The sequence below is a fragment of the Protobothrops mucrosquamatus genome, unplaced genomic scaffold (genome assembly GCF_001527695.2).
Source record: "Protobothrops mucrosquamatus isolate PMUCROS unplaced genomic scaffold, P.Mucros_1.0 scaffold1472, whole genome shotgun sequence".
Classification (NCBI taxonomy): domain Eukaryota; kingdom Metazoa; phylum Chordata; class Lepidosauria; order Squamata; family Viperidae; genus Protobothrops; species Protobothrops mucrosquamatus.
In genome coordinates, this window is record NW_015387650.1 from 118,214 (window position 1) to 142,949 (window position 24,736).

The 24,736-nt window shown below is 47.1% G+C and overlaps 1 protein-coding gene across 1 annotated transcript in view; it reads right to left on the minus strand.

The window, feature by feature from the left end:
• The window catches only part of TJP1 (tight junction protein 1), a 149,121-nt gene that overhangs the window by 13,000 nt on the left and 111,385 nt on the right, over positions 1 to 24,736 (minus strand). The window contains exons 7-23 of the mRNA XM_029285291.1: positions 21,646 to 21,919; positions 19,846 to 19,949; positions 19,067 to 19,235; positions 18,646 to 18,772; positions 13,402 to 13,544; positions 11,723 to 11,828; positions 10,785 to 10,935; positions 9,700 to 9,808; positions 9,390 to 9,609; positions 6,856 to 7,040; positions 6,304 to 6,399; positions 5,953 to 6,035; positions 5,141 to 5,351; positions 4,243 to 4,343; positions 3,161 to 3,514; positions 1,807 to 2,055; positions 14 to 898 (exon numbers count right to left, since the gene is read on the minus strand). Of these exons, the coding sequence (XP_029141124.1) occupies positions 14 to 898; positions 1,807 to 2,055; positions 3,161 to 3,514; positions 4,243 to 4,343; positions 5,141 to 5,351; positions 5,953 to 6,035; positions 6,304 to 6,399; positions 6,856 to 7,040; positions 9,390 to 9,609; positions 9,700 to 9,808; positions 10,785 to 10,935; positions 11,723 to 11,828; positions 13,402 to 13,544; positions 18,646 to 18,772; positions 19,067 to 19,235; positions 19,846 to 19,949; positions 21,646 to 21,919 (3,567 nt within the window). The remainder of the gene's footprint in view (positions 1 to 13; positions 899 to 1,806; positions 2,056 to 3,160; positions 3,515 to 4,242; positions 4,344 to 5,140; positions 5,352 to 5,952; positions 6,036 to 6,303; positions 6,400 to 6,855; positions 7,041 to 9,389; positions 9,610 to 9,699; positions 9,809 to 10,784; positions 10,936 to 11,722; positions 11,829 to 13,401; positions 13,545 to 18,645; positions 18,773 to 19,066; positions 19,236 to 19,845; positions 19,950 to 21,645; positions 21,920 to 24,736) is intronic.

A 24,736-nucleotide genomic window follows, 5' to 3' on the forward strand; every position in this document is an offset into this window, starting at 1 on the left:
TCCGAGGTCCCACCTTCACCGCAGAGAGGTCATTCGAGTCCTTGATCTTCTCCAACGACGAGGACCGCTTGTTCTCAAACATCTTCACCCGGGTGAGCACCGACTGGGGTTTCATGGCCGGGTCGTCCTCCTCCTCCTCGGCGGGCGTTGTGGGCAGTGCTTTACTGTTGCAAGGCAGGGCTTCAGGCTTGCTCTGGGAAGGGAGGGGAGGATGCGGAGCCCCGCTGCCGAGGGACGATTCGTAGGGAGCCGCTTTCGCGCTGAAGCCCGGCGGCGGAGGCGCTTGCTCGTAGCCTCGGGGTTGCGACTCGAAGTAATGCTTTGGCTCGGGCGACCGTGGCACCGTGGCAGAGTATGTCTGGGGCTCAGACTTGTACCTCCCATGGACTTCGTAGCCTGGGGGAGGCGGCTCCTCATATCTCAGCTGGGAGAGGTTGAAGGCTTTGGAGCCCGGCTCGTAGCGGGCCCGGCTGTCGTAGGCCACGGGGGGAGATTCTTCGAAGCGCGGTGGCTGTGCTGCGAAGTAGCTGCTGCGCGCCGTGCTCTCCTCGGCGTTTTGCCGAGGGTCGAAATCCCGGGGCGGCTGGCTCTCGTAGGGGGGCCGAGGCTGGTAGGGCTGCTTTTCCTCGTAATACATCCAGTGGTCTTCATAGGGGGGCACGCGCTCCTCATAGGGTAGGCGAGGGTCGTAGCCGTGGGGAAACGAGTCCACGTAGCTGGAGGAGTCGTAGCGGTACGCCAGAGGCTCGTAATCCCGGTTGGCCGGCTTCTCCAGATACTGACCCTGCAGTTCGTAGGTCAGATTCGGCTCCTTCTCCTGTCTCTGTCCTGGCTGCTTCAAGGCAAAGTTTTGACGGGGGAGGTCCTCGTTTACAAAGGAGGGGTCCTTCCTGTACATCTGTGCAAAGAGAGTGTTTTGCTTCCGTCAGATATTGCACAACGTCTGGAATCAATCTATCTCGGTCAAATTAGGGCTTTACCACACCCAGAGCATCGAAAATTTAGCTGTTTTCAAAAGCTGACAAATAGTCCTCGCTTAGTGACTGCCTCGTTCAGCAACTGAATCACCACTCTTTGCATTTACGACCCTCCCGGGTCTATAAAGCAAAGGAAAGCTGACATCAGATTGTTAAGCATGCTTGTGGTTTTACGTAGCTTTGCTGAACGGCAGAGTTGCCAGACTTAACTGTGGTTGCTAAACAAGGACTGCTCGTACTCAGGGGATCCACTGGCCGTCAAAATCAGCCTAACAAACACTCCAGCTAAAAATTTAGCCCTGCCCAAGGGAGAAGCTCAGAATCAAACAGTCCCGAGAATCACTGCTGCCGCCCGTCCCCCACAGCTGGTAAAAATACAGGGTGACCCGAAGCCATTTCTATTCAATGCCAAAAAATCCCGTATTATCACTCTGGAAACATGGCTGTGATTTCCTGAAAAGTGCATTAACAAAAGTAAGAGAAAGCTTTCAGCCACGCCTCACTTAGAAAAACAACACAACACAACATAAATAAAGAAACAAAAATCAAGCTGTAAAGCTTTGAAATGCACCGGTGGTACCTTTTAGCTGATCTCTCATTGCAGCAGAAATGAGGATTGATTCTTGAATGCATGCAAATCAATGAACGCCCCAGCCCCAAGTTAGCTATTTTTTTTTCAAAGCACAGAAATTCTTTTGGATTGCAGGAAGAAAGGGCAGCTGAGTAGCAATGAGACCCTTTAGTAGGCAAGCAAAGCAGGTACGATCAGGCAATCGTTTCGACGGGCAGCCCCCGGACCCGTGCGAGGTTTCCGCGTGGCCACGGGTACCTTAGTGGCATCTATGTGCGGTGGTAAGGAAGCCAACTCCGGGTCTCTGAGCACCAGGTGGGGCGCCGCCTCGGGGCCAGCCATCCTTAGGGGCCCCGCTGGTGGCTGATACGAGTTGTAGGGGGCCGCCCCGGGGTCCTCCAGTCTGACACTGGGGAGGCTTACACAGGGGTTAACGGCAGGAGTCAAGGAGGCCGGGCCCCCGGTTTCTGGCGACGGGGGAAGGTAGGGGGCTGAAGCGTCTGCTTTCTGCGAAGTGTTTAAAACAACAGGTTTCGGTCAAGCTGGGATTCTCCCAGTGCATGAAAAAACATTATTAGTATTATTTATTAAATTTATAGCCTGCCCTGTCTCATCAATAAGGCGATTCTGAGCAGCTTATGGGTATTAGTTATAATCACCCCACAATCCCTACAGAGACGTGTTCTACATGCATTTTAAGTCCTTTCGCGTATGAAACCATAGCTGACCAACAGGAATAAAAATGGGGCAATTTGAAGGACTTCATATGGGGAGAAGGGAAGGAAAAAGGGGGCAGATGCTAGGATAACCCAACAGATTCTCTTATTTCGCTAAGCTTGTGGAGCAAATTTGTTTCATTTCCCTGCTAATTTCACCATTTCCTACCAGTATTCCTTGAGGCATGTCTCTAATGGAGCCTGTCCATTATGGTCATAAGTTGTAACGGGCATAAAATGGGTCCGTCACCTAACTGATCTGATTTTACTATCTTTTTTGTGATGGTCGCTATGCGCCAACGGTTTGCAAGAGGTGAGGTTTTGCAAAAAGCTGTCATAAAATAGGATCATGTCACAGTGGGACGCTGCAAATGGCCCTAGAGTTGTGTTGTGGAGGGGGGGGGGCAAGGAGAAAATGTAGTCATGTTACTATGGGGGGGGGCAGGGAGGAGATCCATCAAAACTTTAGATCCGGGTTGACTGCAACGACGAAAACACCACAAAGGTCAGGAGAAGAACACGGAGGTGACTTGGCAAGGCTAACACTGAAAAATTGACACAAAAAAATTGATTTGTTGGTCCACTATGGATGCTTTTGAGAGACTAAAGCATTTTAAATCAGAGGTCCCCAACCTTTTGGGTACCGGGGATCAGTTACATGGAGAGAGGTTTTTCCTCAGATCGGAAAGTGTGTGGTTTTGTGTGCTGCCTGCATCCCACAGATGGGGCTTTGCTTGTTTGTGTGGACCGGTTGCTGGCATGCTGCAGCCCGGTACTGGTCCACAGATTGGGGGTTGGGGACCTCTGTTTTAAATAACCAGAGGGAATCCATTCGGGGTCCTGGGCTGGTGGGAACCGAAGAGGTTTGCTTTCTCGGGTTCTGCTAACATCCTTACCGGTTGAGCAGTATTGTTTTTAAAACCAGGAGATTCTATCCTGTGATTTGGCTGTGGCTGGCCTTGGGACCCATATGGAGGGTAGGTTTGGTTCTCTGGATGGACCCCGGAGGCGTCTTCTCTTACAGGTTCAGAGGAGCGCGTAATGGCAGATTCTGGGGGGGTCCCAACCTCGTCGTTGAGCGTCTCGTCCAGCTCTTGGTCAGTGTAGGCTCCGCCTTCAGTATCCGTGTCCTCGTAGTCGGAGGTGTGCCGGCTGTCGGTGCTGTACATGGAGTACTCGCTACCTGGAGCCGACAGGTAGGACAGCCGGTCATCATGTAGATCAAGGTCATCACTTGTAGTACCATCTGCCTGTTTTAGACACATCAGAGTTGGACAGTTGAATGGGAAGGTGGTGACATCGCCTTGGTCTCAACTGCAAAGGCTGGACTCTACACCTCCTTGGGAATTTGCTCAAGGATCTTGAGTCTCCTCCAAGACCATCTCTACAAGTGAGGTAGAGAAAGCTCAGAGAGCACCAAGGACCCCACAGCTCAACCCTGAGTTACAAATATTCTCTTCTAAGATAGAGGAATCTCTTTATCTAAACCTGGAGAACAACGGCCCTCATCAACATGGTTGAGTTTGCTGGGCTCATGTTCCTATAGCCTTTTCCTAACACCAGCTAACAGGGTCCTATTGACAGGTCCAGCAGCAGAAGTCAGAAGCATTGTAAGCTGGTGCTGCTGCTGCTTCTGCTTCTGTCCAAGTTTGTCACGAGGGACAGGAGGTCTACCAGAAAGCAGCCCACCTAGGCAGATGTTCACATTCCCCCAAACCTTTCAGTTGCCTATCAAGCACGCAGGTCTTAAGAGGTATAAACTAAAGACTAATCCTTTTATGTCCCTCATCTCCAATCTCTACTTCTTCGTTAGTTCTTCAGTTGACCTGCACTGATTTCAAAAGAATAGCTGCTTCAGATGCAGCTACCCTTCAGATCTCTTTCAACCACGTGAAGAAGCTGATTTTCACCTAAAATCCATTGAGATTCTGAACACGCTGAACAAGACACCTGCTAACAAACAGGAAGAACGCCGTACCTTTCCTTCCGACACCCAAACTAGCTGATTTTGTTGTTGCTGAATCGCTTCCTTGAGGGCTCCATACCATCCGTCGTTCATGGAGTTCAAGTTAATCGTAGCTAAAGACAGGCAGAAAAGGGAAGGAAAAGCTAGAGTGAGAGGCGAGGCAATGAAATTAAGTCACGGCTACAACTTGCACCAAGCCCATAACCATCTTCAGCGATTCTAGAAGCCTTGCGAGAGACAGAAAGAGGCTGCGTCGAGGATTTTGAGAGTTTAGACCTCAGATTTAGAAATCCTAAAAGAACTCCCTTCCAAAATGAGGTTGGACTGGAGGAAAAATTCTGGTTTTGTCATCTACCCTGCAAGTGCTAGTAGAATTCCAGGGCCATTTCGCTTAAGAGGAAACAGGGTTTGTGAGACTTTGAAGAATACGGATGATTTCATTCAGAGCCTTCAGTGATGTTTTTCACACAGAGTTGCTCCACGTCAAAGGTCCCAACCTTTTGGGCACCAGGGACCGGTTCCGTGGAGAAAGGTTTTTCCGGGGACTGGAGGGGGTGTGGTTTTGTGTGCTGCCTGCATCCCATGGATGGGGCTTTGCTTGTTTGTGCGGCCCGGTTGCTGGCATGCCGCAGACCGGTACTGGTCCACAGACTGGGGGTTGGGGACCTCCGCTCCACATTATTTGTTTGAAGGACACCTTTTTTTAAAAAAAAAAATAGGCCCACAGGCATCAAGACAAAAATAGGAAGGAAGGAAGGAAGGAAGGAAGGAAGGAAGGAAGGAAGGAAGGAAGGAAGGAAGGAAGGAAGGAAGGAAGGAAGGAAGGAAGGAAAACAGGGAGGGAGGAGGGACCGAATCAGGGAAAAATATCTTATTTATTCAACCCAACCCTTCTTCCTGGCATGCTCACCCGTAAAGAGGTGATGGTTGTTTTTGCGTAACTTGTGAGCCCTCTCGTACAATTTCCTGGCACTTTTCCGGGATTCTGGACAGAGTCTCGTCCTCATGGTCTTTACCCCCTGCTTGGAGTCCGGGTTCAAGAACACCACAATGGGATACCACTGGGCGTAGTTTAGGCGGTCCACTGCATTTGGGGTGACGTCTAAGAGGGCGTGTTTGTCCTGAGAAATGAGAACATGGATAAGAAAGGTGAGTGGAACGTCTGTCCGTCAGTTGACGAAAAGAAAGCACCTGGATGAGCTTTGTGCAAGGCATGGATATTTGGCCACTGTAAGACCTGTGGACTTCAACTCCCAGAATTCACAACCAGTTTGGTTTTTACTGAGAATTCTGGGAGTTGAAGTACAGCGGTACCTTGGTACTCAACAGCTTTGAAGCATTCATCGAATTTGGTAGTCAACGCATTTGGATGCAAAAATATTGTCCCCAGTATTCATTGTTCAGCACTCAACGCACCAAGCTAGAACGTGATAGTGTCGGCTGCCTTGTGACTCACTACATTATTTCATTGTTTTTGGTACTCGTTGCACCTCCTGGAACCAATTAACGATGAGCAACGAGATACCACTGTGCACAGAAGTAGAAGGCACCAAGATTGTGAAAAGCCTGCTATTAAGAAAAAATAAATAAATTCAGGCCGATGAAAGCGGTAATGTTGCATTTTTGGGAGTTTTCAGAATGGGCAAGGATAGTTGGAAGTACAATTATTCTCAGGAATAGGATAAGGTTTGTCTGGGGAAATAGGAGCATCCAATTACTTACTCTGTCAATGATCTGTTTTATTGTGTGAAGACGAATGATGCCTGAGCTACGTTGATCAGTCCCAGCATCCCTGGGCTCACTTTCTGTTGGGAAAAAAAAAGGGAGCACACATTATCCATTATTCAGGAAACATTTTAACCGGTATCTCCTTTTCAGTGCCCCCCTTGCTCTGGAGAAAAGAGCGAGCTCTGGGTGCAAAAAAAAACCTCTTCTAGATGTCAATGCTTTTCGTTAAAGGTTGTGTTTGCCGGCAGTCACAGTTGGCCTGGCTATTTCCATTGTCCTCCCGCTTGAGCCTTTTGCTCAGCTGAGAAAGCGGCAACTGATTCAAGAGGGCGGCGAGGTGCTTACTGGCAATCTGATAGACGTCGGGCTCCTCGCGAGCCAGCTTCTCCCGTGCAACATCTGCAATTGGTCCAAAGATGGTCACCGGCCGGAGAAATCCAGCTAGAATGAAAAAGCAACATCTGAGTAAGTTTTCTCCTGAAAAACACTGAGTGGTGTGTTGATTGTCAAGAAAAGGGTGGGGTCTGGACTGGAATCCCAAACCCCTTTGGGAGAACATCAAGTAGAGGAGCAGACGTGGCTCAGATGCAAAATCACAATCTCGGTGACCTATCAAGGTTGGAGATCAGACTTCTGGCTTTCCCTAGGAACCTTTCAGGATGAAAAATAAGTAACTGAAAAGTAACCTCTCCTCTTCAACTCTGTCTAAACACAAGCTTCTCCTCACCACTGTTCCTAGAGGAGCATCCTTCCTGCTTGAGCAGGGGGTGGGACTAGAGGACCTCCAAGGTCCCTTCCCTCTCTGTTATTCTATGATTAGGGCCTCCTGTTTGAACGGGGGTTGGACTAGAAGACCTCCAAGGTCCCTTCCAACGCTGTTGTCTTCTTTAAACCCACCTTCTCGGAGGACCACTCTCTCATAGGCAGGAAACTTGGTCTGAACTGGTTGGGCAGACAGATCTTCTCTGCTTTTTCTCAGGTTTCGCTTGGAGCTGCGCAGACCTCGGAATCTCCAGAAATCCGCCCGGTCCCCACCTGCGGTCTTTGGCAGGGTATACTGGACACTGGCCAGCTGCTCAGCTCTGGGTGAAACAGACAATAACACAAAACAATGGAGACCCGCAAAGTGAGGGGCCAGTGACATCCAGCAGGACAATTGCCCAATTGCAAAGTAAGCGAAGCGAGTTAGCACAACGAAAGGACAGGTAGTCCTGGGCTTATGATCACAACTGGGACTATGATTTCTGCTGCTAAGCAAGCCAGTGATTGTGAGTTTCATCTGATTTTATGACCTTTTGTTGTTAAGCGATTTTATGACCTCCGGTTGCTCAGAGGCAACTGGCTCAGAGCTGAAGAAGCTTCTTGGATGAGAAGCGAAACGTCTTCAAAGAAAAACAAGGAAGTCCAGTTGCCTCCTGAAAAAGCACATTTGAGACAACCAGGACCTGGACGACGGAGACCCTCCGTAGACATTCTAAGCACGACTTCAGTTGTCTAGGCCAGGGGTAGGCAACCTTGGCACTTTTATGACTCGTGAACTTCAACTCCCAGAATTCCTTACGAGATTATTGACATTAGAGGGACATGGGATGGCATGCTTTCATATGGTATGGGAAAAATAGAATACATAGCTATTTCCAGAGACACCATACAAGGAATTCTTTACTTGTGGTTTGGGAGAAAATAAAGAGAAAGCATTATTTGAAGATTCCAAATTGGCTCTCAACTATGGAAGCGCTAATACACCCCAATATGCTTAATATGGGAAATATTATAAGACATAAAGACTTACTAACAGATACGGGGGAGCTGAAAACCAAACAACAATTAGAGGAACAAGGAATAAAGATGAATTGGTACATGGAGAACGCAAATACAATCTAGATATGAAAAAAATGTTAAAATAGATGGTTTTAACTTGGGGACAACAGAGTTAGATGAAATACTCACGGGAACGGAAGAAAAATGTATAAAAAATGTATAGTTACCTACTACATAGGGAGTTAGAGGAGGAACAAGTGAAAGAGACAATGATAAAATGGACAAGGAATTTTAGATATACGATTGAATTAGATAGATGGCAGCAACTATGGGAAAGAAAACTATAAACTGACAATGGCGACTGCGTATAAAGAAAATATGTACAAAATGTTCTACAGATGGCACATGTCTCCAGAAAGACTAGCTAAAATGTTTAAGGACAGATCTATGAAATGTTGGAAATGTCATCAAATACCAGGTTCTTTTTATCATATGTGGTGTGTGTGTGTAGAAGCTAAAACTTATTGGAATATAATTAGAACATGGATAGAAAAGATGATACAACAACGTATAGAACTAAGACCAGAAATATTCCTGCTGGGTATTTTACCAGAGAAATATAATAAAGAGAAAACATATTTGATTATTCATATAATTACTGCAGCCAGGATTGTGTTTGCACAAAATTGGAAAGCACTGAAAGCCCCCCCCCCCAGAGGGAGAGGTGATTGGGAAAATACTGGAATGTGCGGAAATGAATAGATTAACAATGATAATTAAAGATAAGACAGAGTCAGAGTATTATGAAATTTGGGGAATTTTTTATGATTGGGTGAAAAGAGAATACGGTTAAAAGATAGTTAACACCAATTTAGATGGAAGAAAAAGGACCAGATAAGGAGGGAGACCCAGGCGACACAGTATTGAATAACCAGAGGTTGTATAAATATTTATAGAGGTATATACAGAGAAAGTCAGATAAATAGAAGTATTAACGTAATAGAAAATTAATCTTATTATATATAATATAGATAGGGAAATTTAGAGAGAGGAGTTGCTCAGACATTACCCCTGAATTGTATCTGAAGAGGAATGAGAGGGAAGAAAGGAGAGGAGAGAGAGAAGAGAGAGTAAAGGAGGGGGGGGAAGGAAGTAGGAAGGTTGGAGGAGAAGAGGAGGAGGAGGAGAAGTGGGGAGAAATGGGAGGGGAGTGGTGAAGGAAAGAGGAGAGGAGAGGAAGAAGAGGGAAGTAGGGAAGAAAGAGAAGAAAGGGAGAAAGAAGGTAGAGAAGAAGGAAGAAAGAGTAGATACAGTGAAAGGGGAAATGGGTGAGAACACCAAAAGTTATGTGTATGTATTTATTTTATTTTATTAAGAGCATCTGATAGATAAGAATGTAAAAAGAATGTACGTTAACACGTGATAAAATATTGCGGTATATTTGTTGATATGTATGGGGAAGAGTTGGGAAAAATAAAAAAAAGTTCTTAAAAAAAAACCTCCCAGAATTCCTGAGCCAGCCATGCTGAGGGAAAGGGAGAGATGTCCAAGCTGAGCCATGTTGGCTCAGGAATTCTGGGAGTTGAAGTCCAGGAGTTATAAAAGAGCCAAGGTTGCCTATCCCTGATCTAGGCAGATGCTGGCTTGAGGGGAACAAGTCTGAAATATACCTGTTTTTGTTCGGTATGATGCCTCTTTCCACTTCCTTGTGATTCTTGCCAATCCGAATCGCCAGCCAGGAGCCAAGCTTGCCGTTGTACAGGGTGTCCACCACGCGGAAGACCTCCCCTTTGTTGAAGCTGAGCCCGTACGGAGACTCCTTCTCGTACTCAAAGTGGGTCCGGATGTAGAAAGAATCTCCCACGTCAGATTCCACGATGCGCCGATAAACTGTTACGATAGAAAGGCAGGAAAAGCGGCTGAAGGCCTTTGTCGCTGGTCAAGCGAATCTAGCAAGGCCAGCGAAGACCGTGGACTCACCGTCTTTTTTCTTCTGTGCCAAAATGGTGACTTCTTCTCCTTTGGGAAGGTCAAGCAAGAAGAGAACGGCTTCCTCTCGGATGATGTTGGTGAAGTCAACGTTGTTTACCTGGTGCCCAAAAGGAACATTAACTTTACAAAAATAAATGTATAATGCAGTGAATCCAAGCAGGTAGCAATCTGCTTTTCTGAAACAGCTGTATTGAGTTTCTGTTATGTTTCTTAGGTTCCAGATGTTGTGTCATTTGACTGGGACTTGGTGCCCTTCACAGACACCAGTAGATGTCTCCCCAGAGCACCTTCTTAGCCTTCTGCTATAACTTCTTTGCTAATCGCCAACATGTGTGGTGCTCTCTGAACCTCCTTGTTTTCTTGCAGACATTTCATGGCCCAACTGGGTAATATCATTGCTTGAAGAGAGTGGGGTTTGCGGAGTAGAGGCCGAAGAGGACTTTGAGGTCTTTGGTGCTCTCTGAACTTGTTTTCTTGCAGACGTTCCATTACCCAACTAGGGAACTTCATCAGTGCAAGAAAACAACTAAGTTCAGAGAGCACCAAGGCCTCCTCCTCCTCCTCCTCCTCCACTCTGCAAACCTCCTTCCCTTTTAGCACTGATGATGCTACCTAGTTGGGTCATGAAACATCTGCAAGAAAACCACTAAGATCAGAGAGCACCAAGGACCCCACAGTCCATCATCTCCTTCCTCCTCCTCCTCTCTGCAAACTCCACTCCCTACCAGCACTGATCATGTTACCTAGTTGGGTCATGAAATGTCTGCAAGGAAAAAAAAACAAGCTCAGAGAGCACTAAAGACCTCACAGTCCCCCTCCTCCTCCTCCGTACAAACCCCTCTAGCACCGATGTTGTTACCTAGCTGGGTCATGAAACGTCTGCAAGAAAACCACCCAGCGCAGAGAGCACCAAGGACCCCACAGTTTAACCCTGAGTTACAAAGACTCTCCTCTATCGGCTTTTCCTTCTCTCTGCTTCTACAGATACAACCAGGTTACGTCTTTAGGGCCTTTTACACAACGGCTGCAGACGTTGCAGCTGGATTGGAATGAAACCAGGGCTGCCCACCTACCCTGAGAATCTGATCGCCTTCTTCCAGGCCTTCCTTGGCAGCAGGGCTGTCCTCCAAGACGCCAGCCACGAATATGCCAACGTCGTTGCCACCAGCCAACCTCAAGCCAACGCTGTCTCCTTTCTTGAATTTCACAAGCTTCATGCTCGGCCTGCAAGAATTAGAGGAACAGATTTTTAATCCGGGGGTCTGGCCAGCTCCTGGTTTTTGCGTATCCTGACGATTTGGATGACTGCGAAATGCTGTCAGGACACAGAGTCAGTCAAAAGCCCCTCTTCATTTATTTTTGTCCCCAAGTCCAGAATATCTTACGTTAAAAGAGAGAATATTTAAATTAGTACACTGGTCTAAATAAAAAAAACTTTTAATAACTATATAGCAAACATAAAAATTAAATTTAAAACACTTTAGTGACATTATATAGCTGTGGTGGCGAACCTATGGCACACGTGCCACAGGCGGAACATGGAGCCGTCTCTGGTGGCACGCGAGCCATTGCTGGGCTGAGCTGTTCCCTCCTCCTCTCCGCACATGCACAGTCTGGGAATAGGCGAGAGACTATAAAAGGAGCAACTTTCGGCGGAAGCAGCATTTGCTGCAGACAGCAAGAGAGCAAGCACGAGTCGGAGCGGACAGCGAACGAGCGAGCGAGTGAACACGAGCTGACAGCTTGGTGGCCACGCCCACTCAGTGGCCACGCCCACCCGGCGATGCATAAGTGGGTTTTGGGTTGCAGTTTGGGCACTCGGTCTCTAAAAGGTTCGCCACCACTGTTATATAGCATTTGAGGCCCAGAAAGTGGCGGTCTGAATAGCTTTATCCGTTGGCCAGGAACCAACCGTCCATTGTACATGGTCCATGAAGATGACGGCATATCAGAAAATATTCAGGACATGGGCTGGTGTGAGACACGGGACGAAAGGCAGAAATCCCCTTACCGAAGCATCCCGTCTTCATGCGTTGAGTTTGGTAAAGGGCCGTCGGTGGGACTAACGGGTAAATCCACGTCGGGCTGTCCAGCTTGCGCATAGACGGGCTTCGGTTCTGTTCAGACAAGACAAAACGTTACACGGAATGAAGGATGCCTTTTAATGAAAACGAAGCCGGGACACGGCTGTGATTTAAGTTCACCCTTGTGTGCCATTGGGACTCAACAAGAACTCTAGAACTATTTCATCTTGGGATCTGGAGTGTAAGGAAAGTGTGCCGTGTGGGGTAGGGTTTAAGGGGTTAGGAGTTAAGGGGTTAGGAGTTTAAGGGGTTTAAGGGGTTAGGAGAAGAATGGGGAGACCCCAGGTTCTAATCCCCCACGAGGGTTGACTTTGGGCCAGCCTAGCCTACCCACTAGGGAGGAAAATAGGAGGCATCAATGGAAGAGGGTTGAGCTGTGGGGTCCTTGGTGGTCTCTGAGCTTGGTGGTTTCCTTGCAGATGTTTCAGGACCCAATTAGATAACATCTTGGAAGGGAGTGGGGTTTGCGGAGAGGAGCAGGAGGAGGAGGAGGACAACTACTGTGGGGCTTGGCAGATTTCTTACAGATGTTTTCATGACTCAGCTAGGTAACCTCATCTGTGCTGGAAGGGAGTGTGGTTTGCTCTCTGTTAATATACACGTGGCTTGATGATGGTCATCAGCACTAATGATGTTTCCTAGTTGGGTAATAGAAGTCCTGAAAGAAAACCACCAAGCTCAGAGAGCGCCAAGGACCCCATAAAACAGGAGGCGTTGCCTATTCTGTCCCTCGCCCTTGAGCTGCTGAATCAAAGGCAAGATAGAGATCACCTAAATAATAAATAGTCTTGCATCCGCAGCGCAATAATTACTGGAAGGCAGAGAAGCAGGAACAAAAACATTTGGCCTGTCTCAAGTTCATTTCCTTACACAATTCAGAGCTATCAACAACAAGATTAGGAGTGAGTTAAAACAGCTGTTTATAAAGCTCCTCCATCACCATCTGGCTGTTAATTTGGAGTGTGGGAGACCACGTAAATATAGCAGGAGTGCAGATAATAGGAATGTGTTTGGGAAGGTAAATAAGGAGTGATTATGATGGAATGTTTGGCCAGGTGCCAGGAGATAATGCTAGGCTTAATTAAGAACAGGCTAATCGGAGTCTAGAAATTAGCCTGTCCCAATAAAGATCGAGTTTCCTTGGGTGTATCTTCCTTCATGCATGCATCCATCTATGTGTGCCTCTGTATAGACAGTCCTTGACATACGATGAGTTCATTTAGTGACCGTTTGAAGTTACAACGGCATTGAAAAAAGGGACTATTGGTGACTATTTTTCATACTTACGACCGTTGAGGCATCCTCACGGTCGCGTGATCAAAATTTCTAGCCACTGACTCATATTTATGACGGTTGCCGTGTCCCGGGGTCACGTGATCCCCTTTGGCAACCTTCTGGCAAACAAAGTCAAATGGGGAACCCAGGTTCACTTAACGACCGTGTGGCTCACTTAACAACTGTGACGAGAAAGGTCGTAAAATGGGGCAAAACTCCCTTAACCAATGTCTCGCTTAGCCACAGAAATCTTGGGGTCCGCTGTGGTCGTAAGCCGAGGACTACCTGTATATAAAAATTTTAAAAAATTAAGTGCCAGCTTAATCCTTACCTGGAAGTGGCGGCGTCTGTTTGTCGTTTTTTTCGGCTACGGATTCTTCTACGGCTTTGGCTAGAGAAGCTTCCTCCGCATTCTTCACAGGTGTGGAAACTGCTCCTGGCTTGGTTATTCTTTCATCATCTCTATTCCGGTGACTACATCAAGAGAAACAAAAAACTCCCTTTCAATGGGCAGCCGTAATGATAGGCTCTAGCAAGGAAATCCAGACATTTCATAACAAAGATCTACTATGGGAGGTGGCACAAAACAGGGAATAAACAACCTGTTTGGGCTCTTTGGCTGCAAAATAATCCACCGAAGGCCTCTGAGAACTGGCCCTTCCAGATATGTAAGAGATTGGACAACTATCTGTCTGAAATGGGATAGGGTTTCCTGCTTGAGCAAGGGGTTGGACTAGAAGACCTCCAGGGTCCCTTCCGACTCTGTTATTCCATCCATTTGGTCACAGGGACCTCAGAATGGCCTACAGGGGTATCCAACCTTGGCAAATTTAAGATCTGTGGATTTCAACTCCCAGATTTCCCCAGCCAGCCACAGACCATGCCACCCCAAAAATATGAAACAATGTCAGATATCTTAGTGTCTATAATGCTGAAAGATGGAGAGAAATAAAGAACTAGTAAAAGAGCCAATGGCACCTTTACAAAACCAGCAATTAATTGTCCTTACAGACCCATCAAGCTAATGTAACAGAATAACAGAGTTGGAAGGGACCTTGGAGATCTTCTAGTCCAGCCCCCTGCTCAGGCAGGAAACCTTATACCATTTCAGACAAATGGCTGTCCAATCTCTTCTTAAAACCTCTCACTGATGGAGCATCCACCACTTCCAGAGGCAAATTGTTCCACTGGTTAATTGTTCTCACTGTCAGGAAATTTCTCCTTAAATCCAGGTTGCTTCTCTCCTTAATATGTTTCCATCCGTTGCTTCTTGTCTTGCCTTCTGATGCTTTGGAGAATAGGTTGACCCCCTCTCCTTTGTGGCAGTCCCTCAAATACTGGAAGACTGCTATCGTGTCACCCCTAATCCTTCTTTTCATTAAACTAGACATACCCAATTCCAGCAACTGTTCTTTTATTCGTTTAGCCTCCAGCCCCTTAATGTGAATCAGTGATGGACATCTCCCCACTCTGGACCAGCCCTAGCAGAAGAGAGGCAACCACGGATGCAGTTTTGAGGATGTACAACATAAAAAAACCAAATCTATATCTATATCTAACTCTTCTTCCCAGGCACAGCTAATATGCTCATGCGCTCTAATATGAGAGAATAGCCTTAAGGTTGAACAGGAATGTTCTTGTTACTCTCTGAATTTGGCTATTTTCCTGCACCCACCACCCAATACTAATTTATCCTTGGTGAAATAATTAATATGCAAAAGCAAGATTGATTTTAACGGCTGCTTTTCTGCATAAACGAACAAGAAGGCTACAATACCCAACCAAGGACTTGGCTTAGCTCTGATGGATCCACTTCCTGCAAGTAGATGGCACCACCGCCTCTACAAATTCATGATCTTAGAAGAGACCACTGTATACAACACACTTCCTTGAAAGAGGACTTCAACTGTTGCCTAGTAAACACAACAGTTTCTTGAAAGGTCAAGAGCTCTGTACTGAAAGCCATCCCTACTTAAGAAATGAGAAGGTCCAAGAATGAGTGTGATTATATGATTACCATTACAAAGATAGGATTATCATTGCAATGACAATTACTGGTTGTGCCATCATGTGCTTGGCTTACTGTGGACTAAATAGGGAAAAGTCCTAATGCTTTTATGGAAAAACCTGATGATTCCCAAAGCAAATATGAATACTAAATTTCTGGCAGAAAAATCTCACATAAGTTCATGCAGCAAGGAAAATCTAGAGCAGCTTAAGATAAATATATGGGAAAACCCAGCTTGATAGGATATTTTCTAATCACTCTGGAATCTAGTAGCATCATTAAAATAAATATTTCTGTTTAATTAAAGCATTTTGTTTCTCCTGTTAACATATCACAGTGCATGTATGTTGCAATTTTAAAAAGTTATCACCAAATATGGTATTTCTGATAAACTGAGAGCCAGTTTGGTCTAGTGGCCGAGCACCAGGCTAGACAGTAGGAGACAGTGAGTTCTAATCCCACCTTAGCCATGAAAGCGGGTTGGGTGACTTTGGGCCAATCACCAGGAGACAAGGAGTTCTAGTCCCGCCTTAGCCGTGAAAGCTAATTGGGTGACTTTGGGCCAATCACCAGGAGAATGTGAGTTTTAGTCCCACCTTAGCCATGAAAGCCGGCTGGGTGACTTTGGGCCAATCACCAGGAGACGAGGAGTTCTAGTCCCGCCTTAGTGATGAAAGCCAATTGGGTGACTTTGGGCCAGCCTCTCTCTCTCAGTCCAACCCACCTCACAGGGTTATTGTTGTGGGGAAAAGAGGAAGAGGAAGATACGTTGGATATGTTCTCTGCCTAGAATTATTTATAAAAATAATCAAGGCAGGATACAAATAAATAAATGAAAAACAAGCGAACGTTCATCAAAAACAAATTCTCCAAAGACAAAACAAACATGGGAAGAAGGATAGCATTTTCTGGGCTCTCGGGAATCATTTGGAAGATATCTCCCCCAAACTTTTGAATTTTGGAGGAAAGGTAACTCCCTATCGACCCATGGATGCAGTTCTCCTCAGCCCTTTGGACAGACAGCAAGGATCGTCCAAAACCATCTATCTAGCAACCGTTCCATTCTGGGGAGACTCAACCTGCCTGTTGCAGCCTTCCAGATGTGCTCTGGCTCCAGGTGTTCCTGGAATGCTGCAAACTCCCAGAGAAAAAAAACAAACCACCCAGAATGGCTGGTTTGTTGCGTTCCAGAACCGCCACGAGGCTTCTGACATATCCTTCAAGAGTAACATTACAGCCCTAGGATGGCTTGCACCAAGCCATTCCTTAACCGAGAACAATTTTGAGGAACACCACCTCAGGGAGAAAAGCTTCTTCAGCCTTAGAAGCGGGGGGGGGGGGGGGGAGAGAAGGTCAACGACAGAGGAATTCAGGAGCCACGCAGGTTCTGCCTTCGGTATGTTGGGATTACTGTTTGCTTCTCAGAATGCAGTGAACAGCCTGTTAACCTCCAGCTCTTCAGCTCTGAAGTGTGTTCTTGAAAAGCCAACACTCAAACGCTGCATCTTCAAGTGGCCCTTCCTCAGTTTCTCCTGCTCTCCACTGCACCCGCCCTCTGCTTAAATAGATGAATTATTCTTCCCTGATATTTATGTGGACCGTGACAACTCCATTGCCTATGCAAAAGCTGATCTGTCAATGTTCCAAAAATCTCTCCAATAGCAAACTTGGCTTTTCTTGGTCCTTAACAGAATCCCATAAAGTTCACGTGGAACCTTTAAGTTCTATGGAAGCCAGTTTGAAGAACTCTGGGTTACTTCGTCTTTCCACCTGGAGGAAACCTTCCTGGGTAGGATGAAGCAGGGGGATGCCCTTCATCCCTAATGGAGCAGGTCAAATAGAGCGTTTGTCTCCTTGTTGGAGAAGACATGTCCCAGGTAAGCTGGCCAGATCCATCCTAGGTCTTCTCTACTCAAGGGATAAAACAGCTGACCTGGAACAACTAACTCTTCTATCTTACAAACCAGCCCAACAGCCCAGCAGGAGATCAAGGTTGCCACCAACTGTAAATGTTGTGTCCACACATTAATCCTGCACACCCTTTGCTTATGATTGTCTTTTTATATCCAATTTATTGCAACCACTGGCTAAGAACAATAAAAAGAGCTAAACTAAATATGATTCCAGATGCTTATCCCCCTGGGATTATCTCTACCCACAGATGATAAAACAGATTCTTCTGTAAAAATTCTGAATGAGGGGAACCCAAATAATATGTACATGGAGGACAAATATCATGGTGAGAACACGTCCCAGACCTATCCTAAATTTTGAACTTTCTAGTAAATATTCCATTTTGTTTTGCTTTTATTTTATATATACATAAAAGGGAGGGTGCGTGAAGCATCTTGACACTGTCACTGTTTCTGGATGACAGAATGTTGTTAAAAATTACAGCCACATTTCCCATGACTCATCCAAGGTGTGATTTCACTCTGCAGGTGTTTTTGGCAATCGAGCTTTGACTTCTAACATCTGTGCTGTGTCAGGAAGGATCTTGGTCTTTATTAAAGGATGCTCAACATGGCAACATTCTAAAATAACCTTCAGTCACAAAACAAGGGAAGTCAACTACAGGGTGATTTCATTAAGGGCTGTTTATTTTTTATGCATTGTCCTCCACCCTCCCCATCAAAACATGCAGACTTCCATCAGGCAGGTCTCCCGTTTAGTAGGGCTAACTCCATCAACCAAAAGTGTAGCTAATATTTGAACCTCTTTCATTAGAGTAATTTCTGCTTCCTTTCCACAGTGGTTTTTCTCAACCTTGGTGGCTTGAAGATGGGTGGACTTCAACTCCCAGAATTCCCCAGCCAGCATTGCTGGCTGGGGAATTCTGGGAGTCGAAGTCCACCCATCTTCAAGTTGCCAAGATTGAAAAATATTGCCATATTGCAAAAATATTGCAAGCCTTCTCAGTAGCACTTCTGCATCATGGATAGTATCCAATTCTTTTGTGGGCTGGGTCTTTCTCAAAATGTTTTTAATTGCAGAGAGAGAAAAAATGCAAAGTTGCCAGATGCTAATTCTCCCAAGAACCTCTTTGTTGAATCTAGTCAAAACTCTTGCTTAGAAAAATCAGGACAGCCTGCAGGATCCAATCAGGACCAGAGATTTGGTCTTCCAAGCTTTCAGAACTCGTGCTGGAGCCCATCCTCAGGAAACTTCTCTCCACCAGAATATCTGATTATCTCCAGAATATAGTCTGGAGAGAGAGAGAGAGAAGTTCCTTCAGGATGGGCTCCAGAACGAGTCCAAAAGCTCAGAAGACCAAACTTCTAGTCTCAGTGACCAACCCAGATTGGATCCTGCAACATTATCCTGGACATATCTATTCGTCTGGACAGCCTTACCGCTAAGCATCTAATTCCCCAAATCCATACTTCCCCTTAGGTGGCATCTCAAGAGGAAACCCTCCAGAAGACCACATCCAAAGGTAAGATCTAGCGCTTTGGAAGAGATGGATCCACTGATGTCCAGTGGTGCCACCCCCACCCCCAAGCAGCCATCCTCCCATCCATCTTTCATCAAAAAGTCTATTTCAAAAGAGCACAAGGCGACCATCACCTGCCATTGTTGGGCTGCTGTGGAGAATGTTCTGACCTCTGGTCAGGAGATCGTGAACGACTGCGACGGGGCCTGTCATGGGATCGGTTGGAATGATCAGATGCCAGCGACTGAATTTCTGAAATGTCTGTTAAATAAAAGTGGGGGGTTTTCATGAGATGATTTAGAAGTAAAAGGATGGCATGAGCTTCCCTAAAAATGAACACAAGCTTGGGCAGGACTTGGGTGGGCCGTCGGCTTTCCAAACAGGATCTTCATGGTTTGCCCAATTTGGTCAGTGGAGGGCGGGCTCTTTAGGCATTTCTTCAGCCCTTCCCCTGCGGGAGACCCCAGAAGGCTTGTTGTTCCGCTTGGCACATCATAACTTTTGGTCAACGGGGAGCGACCGACTGCATGGTGAGAGAAAGACACTGATACTCACCGTCTCTTTCTGAAGCGTTGGCTGAGTGGATGCTATCGGAAAGATCTGGGACGTTCAACAGAGTTGCTCTCTCATCCCTCTGAACCACCATTTTCAACTTGCCCTTTGACCTTTCTATCAGGGTTTTGGCATCTGTCAAGGACATATTTTCCGTGACAGTTCCGTTGATCTGCAAGAGAACAGAGGGATGACTGGTAGGAGTAACCAATGAGAAGTTAGCATCTACACCAGAGGGATGTCCAACCTTGGCAGTTTTTTTTAAGACTTGTGGATTTCAACTCCCAGAATTCTCCCACCTTTTGGGAAATGGCTGGTTGGGGAATTCTGGGAGCTGAAGTCCACAAGTCTTAAAATTGCCAAGACTGGACATCCCTGATCTATACTTTCATGGCATCTTTGAAGAATTAAAAGGGTAGAGTAGGGTGGAAAATGCCACCGGTTTTGTCTAGGACAGCTTGTTCCGTCTGCAGCCTTCTGGATCTGCTGCTATCTCCAGCAAACAATGATAGATAAAAAACGGGAGAAAGCAGGTTTAATGTTTCCGCAAACTTGGTTAATAATATTCCACCTCTTCTGTCCTTTAAACTGTTGAATTGTTTTATTTAATACGCCAAAATGTATTTTTTAAAACAAAAACAAACCCAGACGTTTCAAAATAAAGAAAAGCAACTTCAAACAATGGCTAAGTGAATGGTGGTTAACTTGAGGATGGCCTGTACTCTACACAAAAGAGATGCTCGAACACGAGTATAAAAACAAAGAGAGAGAAAGAGACGTACCTTCAGGACAACGTCGCCTTCCTGAATGTTGCCGTCTTTGGCTGCCAAACTGTCTTGAGAAATTTCTTTCACAAATATGTGGCTGGCCAGGCGCAACCCGTATTCTGTGCCCAAACAAAAACAGAGCGAGGTGTGGTCAGCTTGGAACAAGGACAGCACAACTTCTGCAAAACCTGCTTTCTCTGCAAACTGCACTTTCCTTGACTCTACCAGGGCACATTTCGGGGGACAGAAGTTGACCCTTGTTTGATTCTTTTTTTCCTTCGGCAGATGGAGAAGAGCTGCTGTCTCTTCCTTGGGAAGGAGCAGGAGGAGACCTTCTCAGTGATGGTTCCCCCCCCCCCAAGTTGGAATGTTCTGCCAACAATATCCAAAGCCCTCTTTATTTTCCTGGACTTCTGTCCCACCTAGCTCAGTGTACTTCAACATCAGCCATTCAGATATGTGGACTTCCCAAGACCACCTGTTTTAAGATGTGTGGACTTGCGACTCCTAGGACTGACTGAGGATTTCTTGGAAGTTCAAGTCCAGACCTGTTGAAATGGCCTAGGTTGAAAAACACTGTTGTAGGTGAACCACATGAAGGGATAATCCACAGTCTTCCAACAGCTGGGATCAACCCTGATCTAGCCCAATAGGACCTACTCTAGACCTGTCAGTCAGGGATGGACCACCAATCCCTCATTTCTTTTTCTTCTTTCCTTAAACCAGTGGTTTTCAAATGATGTGAGGATGTGATGCTCTAAAAAGATAAAAGGACTTGCGCAACCTCCTTCCCCCGCCCATGAATGAAGCTAATGATTTCACTGGGATTATGGTTAGACAAGAGACAAATATACCACTCCCTTTTTATTAAATTTTTAATTTATGCATCGTAGGGATTTTCAGAGTTGCAGCTCTGCAAGATTGGGTGAAGAACAAAGCGTGCTACAAGGAGGAGGGGGAGGAGGAATAATGATGGAGGAGTCAAGGAAGAGGAGGAAGTTGATTTCTACACCATCCTTGAGTTTTTGGCCAACTCAAAGTGGTGAACATAACTAATACCTCAGCCTCCAATTTTCTCCACAACAACTACACAGAGAAGGTCCTACTCTTAAAAAGAGTAGAGAAAGTACTTTTGGGCAACATGGAGTTATGTTTTCCAAACCAGATGGGGTGAACTCACTAAAATTAATCCCCTATGGCAGTGGTGGCGAACCTATGGCACGGGTGCCAGAGGCGGCACTCGGAGCCCTCTCTGTGGGCACATGTGCCGTTGCCCCAGCCTGGCCTCCCCCTGTGACACCCTCCTCACCAGCAGCCCTCCTGGAGAAGGGTCGCCCCCGAGCGTGGCCCACGCGGAGCAGTGCAGTCAAGGACATGGCAGCCAGACAGAGTAGACAAGACTCTGCCCTCACGCCCCATCGCCCACAGTTGATGCTGCGGGGCACGGGCAGAGGGCGTGGCTGCCATGGTGCTGCTGGGCAATCTGCAGCAGGCCCTGGAGGCGGTGAGTGGCCCTGCGGGCAGGCAGGGTGGGGGCAGGGCAGGGGGTGGAGCGGGGGCAGGGCCAGTTTTTAGGCACTCAGTCTCTAAAAGGTTCGCCATCACTGCCCTATGGATTCCAATTCTTTTATGCTCCTGATCCATTTTCAAATAATTCAGCTAGACCATAAAGGGAACCAGCTCCCGACAACCCTACACTTCCCTCCTGTCCCTAATTTGATCCAAATGGCGAAGTGGGGTCCAAACCAAGGGGGGGGGATTTAATTCTTTAATGAAGCCCACCCACTCAAACGAGTACCTAAGAAGTCACAGTACCTTCATTCTTCCTCGATTTCACCAAGGTGACCTTGGTAGGCTTTGCGTGTTGACTGGAAGCCAGGGATCTCCGGTCCGATCTCGGTGACACGCTCCTTTCTCGACTTGCGCTCCGATCCCTCGTCCAACTTTTCTCGGGCCTTCTGCCTGTAGCACCGTGGGAAGCCCTGGGGTCATGCAGTTCCTCTTCGTAGCTGTCCTCGTCGTTTTCAGAGACTGGGTCAGGATCCGTCCGAGTCACTGGGATCTGGACTTTTTTCATTCTTCGGATGGTCTGGAAGACACCCAAGGGCACCAATCATTCCTGGTGGAGACGTCAAGCTGTCCACATGCCAAACACGGAATGCACAACATTTTGGATGGCAGGATGGCTTTTAAACATTATTAATTATGTTGAGGTCAGTAGCCACTCTCGTGTATACGTAGTAGTGTAATATCCAGGAGAAAAGGCAGAGTTAAATTACAGGTAGTCCTCAGTTTACAACAGTTCATTTAGTGACCATTCAAAGTTACAACATCACAGGAAAAAGGGACTTATGACTGTTTTTCACACTTACGACCACTGCAGTATCCCTATGGTCATGTGGTCAAAATTCAGATGCTTGGCAACTGGTTCATACTTACGACGGTTGCAGTGTCCCGGGGGGTCACGTGATCCCCTTTTGTGACTTCTGACAAGCCAAGTCAATAGGGTAAGACACATACACATTAACATAACAACTGGAGTGATTTGCTTAACAAGAAAAATCGTAACATGGGGCAAAACTCCCTTAACCTGTCTCGCTTAACAACAGAAATACCTCTATTCCTTTTTAAAAAAATAATATTTAGTTCTCTCCGGCTACACCAAGCTACTCTACAGGTGAGAAGGTATGGAATTCCCAATCCTGCCCCACCAGATTGCTGCCTTGTTTACACGGCAAACACAGTGCTGAGCAGAAAACCCAGGGCACCACCTGAGGCCTTCCTACTTCTGTAGTCGCAACCCCCCCCCCCCGATCGTCTCAAAGGGGGTCTTGTGAGTACACATGAGACCAGGCTGGCTTCGGGCCTTTTCTTCCGCCCGGCCATTTGGGCAAAGCTCATTCCTTTCTAGTCTGGAACTCCCTCGCCTTAATGTTCAACACATCTGACGCCCGCTTTGGCTTTGAACCTACAAAGGTTGATAAGCAGATTAAATATACACACCTACCAAGCCCAGAGAGAGAGGGGCCTTTGTACCAGCCAATGTTCTTGGCCAAAGGACCCCGTTCTCCTGCAGAGAGCTGTAGCTAATATTTATGCTGTTTCATAGTCAAGAGAACTTTTAATATATCCACGAGCGAAGCTTGTTTTACATCATGGCTAGGATGGGTTTTCTACCATTGAATTTCCTTACTAGATCACACCATTAACTCCCTGGTCTCACGAATCCTATACAGCTAGAAACATGAAGAGTCCCCATCTCTCTCTCTCTCTCTCTCTCTCACACACACACACACACACAGACACACACAAACAAAACTGGGGTTACCAAGTTGAAGAGAGGGCCATCCTCCATACACTTGGCTACGCCCATACCATCCATCCATCCATCCATCCATCCCTTTGTATGGCTGCTCACTCAACCCACAACAGGCTAATCATGGTGGTTGCCTTTCATCTTTTCTTCTTCACATTGAGCAAGAACTGCAAGGCATAAAGATAAACATACATACACACATCGGCGTGAGAGCTTCCCTTGCTGGGGAAGAAAAGAACTTGTCCTTGAATCCTACAACTAACATCTGCCGTACTTCATTAACAGTGCTTAGAAGCTGCTACTCAGGAGGTAGCCTAGCCCTTTCTAATTCTGCATGCACTTTTGCCCCTGGTTACTGTTTGGCTAAACTTGGCTTATTGGTCTGCTGGCCCTGGTTACTGTTTGGCTAATCCTGGCTTACTGGACTGCTGGCCCTGGTTACTGTTTGGCTAAACCTGGTTTATTGGACTGCTGGCCCTGGATGCTGTTTGGCTAAGCCTGGCTTGTTGGACTGCTGGCCCTGGTTACTGTTTGGCTAGGCCTGGCTTGTTGGACTGCTGCCCCTGGTTACCGTTTGCCAATCCTTGTCTGTTGGATTACTCACAGCCAGAGGCTGCCGAAGAGCCAGAGTGTCAAGAGCCAGAGAAATCAGGAGATTCAGGTTTTGGGTCGCCTCTGCCGCCGCCGCCGCAGAAGCCGGGCGAACAGCAGCTCAGCGAACCGGAGGACATGGAGATGGAAGGCTCCGTTGTGCAGGGGTTAAAAGATCTAGTTTACCACCTCGCATGCCCGCGATGTATTCAGCGGCTGACCTCCATGCCCTGCGAGAGTCCCCTCTCTCGCAGGTTTGGCCCTCAGCATTAACGAGGGCCCACCTCTATGAGGGATTTTTGAATCAAGAGAGGTGGTCGAAACGTAACTTAAGGGGATTTTTAATAAAAATTTTAGTCCGGGTTTTAAGGGGTTCCAGGGAGAGGGGTGGGCAAACCAAAATTAGGGTGGTGGGTGAGGGTGATCACCCACCGGAGAATTCTCCCAGGCCGGCTAATGGCCTCGGCGAGGAGGGCGTAGGTCCTGGAATTGGGGAGGGGGGGAGGGTCTGCCTAACAGAGGGCAACTCCATCACGACTGTGTATGGGAGGGGTAGATATGGCGGGAGCAGAGGGCCATATTACATTAGATCAGGGCACACCCGTTGTTTACGAGCTGTGACGCGCTCCGGCCCTCATGGCTCTTGCAACCTAGGGGGTTTGGGATCACAGGGCCTGGGCTTCCGGCTGATACTGATGCTGTGTAACGCCAGGTCCGTGGTTAATGATCTGGTTTATGATCTGGTTTCGGAGGGGGAGGCGGACCTGGCGGGTATTACGGAGACCTGGCTGGGCCTAGAGGGGGGGGTGCCCCTCGTTGAAATGTGCCCGCCAGGTTACCGTGCATTTCACCAGCCGAGAGCCCAGGGTCGGGGTGGGGGGGGTGGCGGTTATTATTAAGGAAGGCCTGGACCCAAGAGAGACCACTGTGCCGCAGACTGCCGGTTGTGAGTCCCTAGGTGTGAAGTGGGGTCATGGGAGGCAGCAGGGCGTGCTGATT